This window comes from Aegilops tauschii, chromosome 5, assembly GCF_002575655.3.
Source record: "Aegilops tauschii subsp. strangulata cultivar AL8/78 chromosome 5, Aet v6.0, whole genome shotgun sequence".
In the NCBI taxonomy this organism is placed as follows: Eukaryota; Viridiplantae; Streptophyta; class Magnoliopsida; order Poales; family Poaceae; genus Aegilops; species Aegilops tauschii.
In genome coordinates this window covers 452,425,994-452,433,102 of record NC_053039.3, presented here as the reverse complement: position 1 = coordinate 452,433,102, position 7,109 = coordinate 452,425,994, and the positions used below count along the sequence as shown (strand labels likewise).

General features: G+C 46.6%; 1 protein-coding gene across 1 annotated transcript; it reads left to right on the top strand.

Moving 5' to 3' along the window:
• Nucleotides 1–882: 882 nt before the first annotated feature.
• LOC109776185 (uncharacterized) lies at nt 883–6,456 on the top strand. The gene is made up of 10 exons (XM_020334840.4): nt 883–1,557; nt 2,142–2,178; nt 2,408–2,483; nt 2,578–2,623; nt 2,713–2,811; nt 4,460–4,528; nt 4,635–4,992; nt 5,117–5,271; nt 5,403–5,886; nt 5,997–6,456. The coding sequence occupies exons 1-10, from the start codon at nt 919–921 to the stop codon at nt 6,062–6,064; spliced, it is 2,031 nt and encodes a 676-aa protein (XP_020190429.2). The 5' UTR covers nt 883–918; the 3' UTR covers nt 6,065–6,456.
• The last annotated feature ends 653 nt before the right edge of the window (nt 6,457–7,109 follow it).

Here is a 7,109-nt window from a genome sequence, read left to right as displayed (position 1 = left end):
TGGCACCTAGTCGTGCTCTTGCTCCTCACCAACATCTAATGGAAGTTGGTGTTAGGATTAAAAACCCTAGCGCAACGGGCACGCCGAGCACGACGGATCAGGGGACTTGGTTGTGGAAGAGCGGCCGAGTGAGCGAAGGAGAAGCGGGAGGCGCGAGATTTGGCAACCATAGCGGTTTGGGATGACGCATCGGCAGAGGCGTAAAGGCGGGGAACTTGGCTGCTCTTCTTCGCCTTAATCTGCCGACAGAAGCGATGGGGGGAACGGGAGCTCAGGGCAACAAATAGGAAGAAGATGGAGCGGTGGCGGCGCGACGGGAAGGAGGGAATAGAGCAATGTCACAAAGAAAGGGGAGGAAGATAGTGCGTTTGGGAAGGGGAGAGAGCGAGCAAGAGGGGACGCGTGGGTGGGGCGACGACTAGGGTTTAGCACGGGGAGCTGCTGCCTTTTTTATATCTCAAAAATGACAAAACTACCCCGGTGGGGGCATGGAATTTACGAAAGGGTGCAACTGAAATTTTATCACACGACTAAGAACGACCTGGTAAATATCCGACGGCTCACACGAGATCAGCCCGAGATGGGCCGGCCCACGTCGCGCTGTGATTTCAATCAAACGACCCAAAATTGGTGGCGGCTAGGGTTTAGCACGGGGAGCTGCTGTCCTTTTTATGTCTCAAAAATGACAAAACTACCCCAGTGGGGGCATGGAATTTACGAAAGGGTGCAACTGAAATTTTATCACACGACTAAGAACGACCTGGTAAATATCCGACGGCTCACACGAGATCAGCCCGAGATGGGCCGGCCCACGTCGCGCTGCGATTTCAATCGAACGACCCAGAATTGGTGGCGGCTAGGGTTTAGCACGGGGAGCTCCTGCCTTCTTTATGTCTCAAAAATGACGAAACTACCCCGATGGGACATGGAATTTATGAAAGGGTACAACTGAAATTTTATCGGACGACTGAGAACGATCTGGTAAATATCCGACGGCTGACACGAGATCGGCCCGAGATGGGCCGGCCCGCATCGCGCTGCCATTTCGATCGAACGACCCCAACCCAACCCAAACCAAACCACCCAAAAAAGAAAAAGAAAAAGAAAAAGAAAAAAAAGGGAGCAAAACCGCAGCGCACCAAAAAGTCTACCCACCCCGAGCACGCCCCCCGGCACACGCGATACCCACCCGCAACGCCCCTGCCGCGAAAAGAGCCGAGGAAGGAAAAAAACAGAGCGCAGACGCCCCGCCCCGCCCCGCCGCGCCGCGCAATGGGCAAGCAGCAGCCGCCGCCGCGGCCGGCGGCGATGTCGGCGCCTCCCCCGGCCCGGCGGAAGCGGAAGAAGAAGGGCCGGCCCTCCCTCCTCGACCTCCAGAAGCGCAGCCTCCGCCTGCAGAAGCTCCAGGAGGCGCCCCCGCCGCCGCCGCCGCCGCCCCAGCAGCGCCGCCCCTCCACGCGCCGCAACCCCGCCCCGGAGGACGACTCGGGCGACGACGACCCCCGCCGCGAGAAGAAGCTCCGCCTCGTCGTCGGCCTCCACGACGGATCGGCCAAGGTTTGCGCCCCGCCCCGATCTGCGCCCTCCCCGCCCGAATCCGCGCGGAATTCGCCCAATTCGCCACGGCCGGCGCGCGGATCTGCGCCGCCGCGCGCCGCCCGAGGCGCCCTGCCTGCTACCCCAGGCGCGGAAAGGGGCCTCCCTCCTCTGCCCGCGCCCCCCTATTTATTTTACTGCCCGCCCCACCCCTCCCTCTGCCGCCGCGACAGTGGTCAACGCCGCCCGCCTCACCCTCAGCCCTCGCTCCGCCAATCATTCGCCGGACAAACCAAAACCCTGGCTCGCTCACTCCCTCGCTCGCATCCCCCGGCAATAATTGGCGCCATTTCTTTTATGCATCGGAGCTTTTAAAGGCGTGCCTTTTTTTGGCCTGGTTTCCCCCTGCCTTTCGCGCCAAATATTTTCCCCGGCGAGTCACGGCAGGATACAAGTATAGGATCTCTCTCAGTGCTCGCTCGGTAACCGCCACTTTTTCTGGCGCCTTTTTCCGCCCCGGGTCTCGCGATTTCCCCCCAAGGATTTCTGTGTGGATATTTTAAAATGTGTCTACTATCTTCTTTATTTATCTTTTGCTGCTGCAGGGAGAAAAGAGGAGGACAGCGACGGATGGGCGTGAAGGTCGGTTCTCGAGCCCCCCTGCCTGCTCTCCTCCGATGCATTTATTCTTCTTCAGGTTTCCGGAAGCAAAATAATACTACAGTAATACTGGACGACGAATGTGCACGAACAAAGATGCCATTTTTAATTCCTGTAGTACCGGTGGATGCATTCCAGTTTGTTTCCTGTTCAATTAATTAATGCTGATTGTTGCTCCTCTGCTCGTGGCTGGATTTGTTCATTTGCACAGAGCCGTCAGATTCCGGCCCCACGACGCCCCTGCCTGACAAAAAGTTATTGGTCTTCATCCTCGATAGGCTGCAGAAGTGAGTTGCTATGCCCTCTCTGCTTCTTCTTCTTCTTCTGCTGTTCCAGTTTCTGTAGCATCTTATCTGAGGTTGGTTTCCTGTTTCTGCGCAGGAAGGACACATACGGCGTATTCTCAGAGCCGGTTGATGATGAAGAGGTTTGTGTTACAGGACTGGATGTTTGTTTTCATGGTTTTGTGTTCCCGCAAGCTGACTGATTTGCTTGTGATTGCCAATGTACTGTCAGCTGCCCGACTACAGAGATATTGTCAAGCACCCCATGGATTTTTCGACAGTTAGGAAGAAGCTTGATAAGGGGGCATATGCCAACTTGGAGCAATTTGAGGTCAGCGTGGAATCTTTTTTATTTTTGGGGTCATGCTGTTTGACCTTTTCTGCTTTAATCAGCTGTTACCGCAATTTGGTTGACTTAGTTGCTAGGTCAGCTAGATTAGTCATCACCTCTGTGAGGCTAATGTGCTTTTCCATGCTGATGTTCTTCTTTCTAACACAAGGCCTCGCATTTATGTTCGAGATTCTTATAGATCAGTAGTCAGTTACTAAAACTGTGGCGTCTTCTTGTTTGCTTGAAAATATATTTTGTAATGTTGCCTTTGGAGTCTTGTATCATGTTTTGCTCCGCCTTTTTAGGAACAGATATTCATTCTCTTGGATCCTCTGCAAAGGACTCGAAACTAGCGCAAATGCATAAATGGAAACCTAAGAGTTTTGCTTCTAAATAGTGTTTCTGACAATGTTCCATGTGATCAATATCTTCTGAACTCAAGCACTCTCAAGGGAAGATATAGAACTATATAAAGCACAACACTTTTCAAGACCAGTACAGTAAATACAGTTTAATTTGTAAATACAGTTAACAAGTTTCTTTCAATGGAAAACTGAAATCTATATGAAGGTATCTGTTATAGTAAGTGAAGGGAAGCACTTATGCTCGTAGGTGTTACTGTTATTGATTCCATTACTGGATTATGAATAGGGCTGTGTAAGTGTTTATATTCAATGAATATATGCTGCCGTTGTCTTTCTGTATCTGCATATCCACTTATGTCAAAGGTTGTTTAAGTAATTTGGGTGCTAAGAAGTCATGTAAGGTATGTAATATTGTATATACTTCCATAAGGATAAGTAGCAACACAGGTAGAAAGAAAAGTACATTTAAATAAACTATGAACTATTCTCAATAAGTGCTTGTTAGACAGGCAAACCTGTAAATATGTAATTTTTCTAATGGAAAGAATGCTCTCATAATTGTATATGAAATAAAAGTGTTTTCATACATTTGAGTCAAGATGAAATGACGCTTTGTTTAGAAAAAAACACCAGTGCATGGATGCTTGTGCAATATTCACTACCAAGTTCCATTTTCTACTGCATGTATAAAGATCTTGTACAGGCACTGCTTATGTTACTTACGGTCAAAGATGTAGAATAAGATAAATCACAAGTACTTCAAAAAATGGAATGCTTGTACCTGTGACCTGTTATGAAGTTTGTTGTAGCAGTACTCAGCAACAAGGTGTATTGAACTTTAGATTGAAGTTATCAGTTGTTTGTTATGTATGAGAATGATCATTTTTACTTCTAGAGCTGGTATATTAAGCTCTCTGTGCCACCATTTCTACTTGATGTAATTACTTGTCTGCAGCCACCTCTCTAATCACTTGAAAAATATTGGATCTATGTATACTATAAGCCTGTAACCAGCATCACATATCTGCATTTTCACTGAACATTCGATTTAGTCTTACCTCAGATCACTAACATCATTTCCTTTACCTTGTTTTATGACTTACTTTCTTTTAAACCATGGCCTTGGTCATGCAAGTCACACCCCAAGAACAAGTAGCACTTTGACTCGCTGTTGAATCCTGGGTGTGCTAATACTTAATTTGTAATCAATGGTTAACTAAGCTCATAATATTATTTGTATTCTACTAAGTTCATTCAAAATGACATAGATTTCCTATTTACAGGACGATGTGTTTTTGATAACCTCGAATGCCATGTCCTACAATTCACCAGACACAGTATACTATCGACAGGTCAAATCTTGAACCTACTTGTTTGATGATTAATTTTATGATGTATTTTTTCTGTAAACCCATGGGATGCAGTGCATATGTAACATTCACATGTGATGCATTATAGGCACGATCTATTCAAGAGGTTGCTAAGAAGGACTTTGAGAATCTTAGGCAAGATAGTGATGCCAGTGAACCAGAACCAGAACCATTACCAGAACCGGAACCAAAACCACAGCGTCGAAGGGGCAGGCCTCCAAAGAACGCTGTCAAGCAGCAAGTTGAGCAGCCACCAGCAGAACGTGCTACCGCAAACTTTTCTGCGGCAGCACTTGCTATGGCTGGAAATAGTGGACTTTATGCGCACTCAGGGTTTGATATACAGCGGAGAATTGCAGATGTACTGAAAGCTTCTTTTGCCAATAGAAGCAATGAACACAATTGGTCCAGTGAGCGCAAATTGGAAAGCATTGAAGATTATTCAGGTTTCTTTTATCATTTTGAGAACTCAGTTTTCTTAGAGGGATATTGCCCAAGAATGTCTTCCATCCAGATTTGGCTAATCTGTTAACCCCTTTAACATCATTTGGTACCTTCCCTTTGTCCCAGGGTCTGGGAGTAAATGGTCAGGAAAAATGGGGAAGAAGCCACTTCCGGTAGAAGAGAGTCGCCGGACTACATATTATCAGAATCAACCATCCAGTTCAATGTATGAGCTGCCAGTGGCAACCTCATACAACGGGACAAGGAAGGTTCTTGTACCAGTTGAGTTTCCAATACAAGTCACCTCCCCTAATGATTTATGATATGCCAATATAGTTTTAGGTTTCTGCTGACTTTGCTGAACAGCAAGATGATATCACTCTCAGTTTAACACAATGATTTTTTTTATCAGATTGGTGCTCAGTTGCCGCAGGCCTATTCCCGCAGTCTGGCACGTTTTGCTGCACAGCTTGGTCCTGTTGGTTGGGAAGTTGCATCGAAGCGAATTGAACAGGTCATTCCCCCTGGAACAGCATTTGGTCGCGGGTGGGTAGGAGATAGCGAATCACCAAACTCATTTCAGCCACCTGTACCAACTTCATCTCCGATACCAACACCACCACCAAGCAGCACAGCGGCATCGAGTGAGCAGAAAACTGTAGATGATCCTGCAAGCGCAGGCCATTCAACAGGGCCTCATGCAGATGCTGTGTCACATGCGTCTGCCAATAACGCTCAGAGGATCGATTCTCAGGCAGTACCAAGCCCGCAATGTGGATCGTTGACGCAGGTTCCAGTAGACCGAGGTGAACATTCCGTTGAGCTGAAGAGCAGCCATAATGTTGAAGAACGGCCCACCATGCACCAAACTGTGAATGGTTTTAATGCTGTGCCAGGTGCTAACCTTGACTATTGGTTTCTATTGGTTTGCCTCTTTTCTACATCCCCTGTTCCTTGCACTTCAAAAGATTAGTAACTCACTCTTATCACTGTTTGGTCTTTGCAGGGTCAATCATGTTTGCACCTACCGCGCAGCTGGTCGCGAACCGGATGCAGACGCATATGGCCGACTGATAGAGACCCAAGCTCGACATGGATAATTTGACATTTGGACGCATGATTCTGGCCACGGTTTCGCGGGCACCAAGCAAGGACTTTGCTGAATCATATTGTGCTCGTTGATTTTTTTTTCGAGTCGCTGTTGCTGTGCCGCACCGTGGCCTTGTCTCTCCATTGTTTGTTTTTCTTTCGAGAATGGGTATCTCCATTGTTCGTTGTCTGTGGTGTAATTGCTTAGTTACTTAGGAGTTAGAATAGCATGCAGATTGCAGAGATATGTGTGTAGAGGGTATTAAATTAAGTCGAGTTCAGAGATTCAAAAAAGTTCTGATGTTGTAGAAACCACAGGGGAATCAATCTGTATATGTTATATTGAGTGTTGTGGTATTGTTGCCACAGTTGGTCAATCGTCTGTCTAAAGAAAAGAAAACTTTTAATTTGCTAACAAACTCTCAGGTTGGTGATATTTTGCACTTTCAATCTGAAATAGGGTCACACATGCAGAGATTGGTATGATCTTCCAGGCTAAAATCGGTCACACATGCAGAGATTGATATGATACGCTTTCAGCCTGAAATTGGTCACACGTGGAGAGTCATGGCTTGTTTGGGCACAGACACTGTTTTAGAATGTTCTAGCAGCATGTTCAACCTGTCATATGCAAATACTTTTTTTTCATGATAATATGTGCCTTATTCATATGATAGGTCAAGATACAAGTCAGGTAGGCACCGACAAAAATAAAAAGATAACTGATCACTAACCTTGCACAAAGGACCGCCAGTTAAGAAGAAAAATTACAATCAAAACCGAAAAATCTCTGAAGGTTGACACTTGTCACACTTGTAGCTTTCAATTGGTTCACCGCACTTTTAGCAAAAATTCTAAACTTATGGAAGGTTTGCTTTGCAGACAAACCTATAGGCGTCGATGTCACATTCCTGCTTCTTCTTTTTATACAGAATAGGCGCCCAAAGAGATCTCAATTTTTTTTTAACATGGTACAATCGAAGTCGCTCACATACACGAGTATACACACCCCTATAAATGCACGCACACA

What these genes read in the sequence shown, in the direction of transcription:
- LOC109776185 (XM_020334840.4), top strand. Translation starts at nt 919, where the DNA reads ATGGGACATGGAATTTATGAAAGGGTACAACTGAAATTTTATCGGACG. An exon ending in CCAACTTGGAGCAATTTGAG is followed by an intron (nt 2,812 to 4,459) that starts GTCAGCGTGGAA and finishes TCCTATTTACAG; the next exon opens with GACGATGTGTTTTTGATAAC. An exon ending in CAAGGAAGGTTCTTGTACCA is followed by an intron (nt 5,272 to 5,402) that starts GTTGAGTTTCCA and finishes TTTTTTTATCAG; the next exon opens with ATTGGTGCTCAGTTGCCGCA.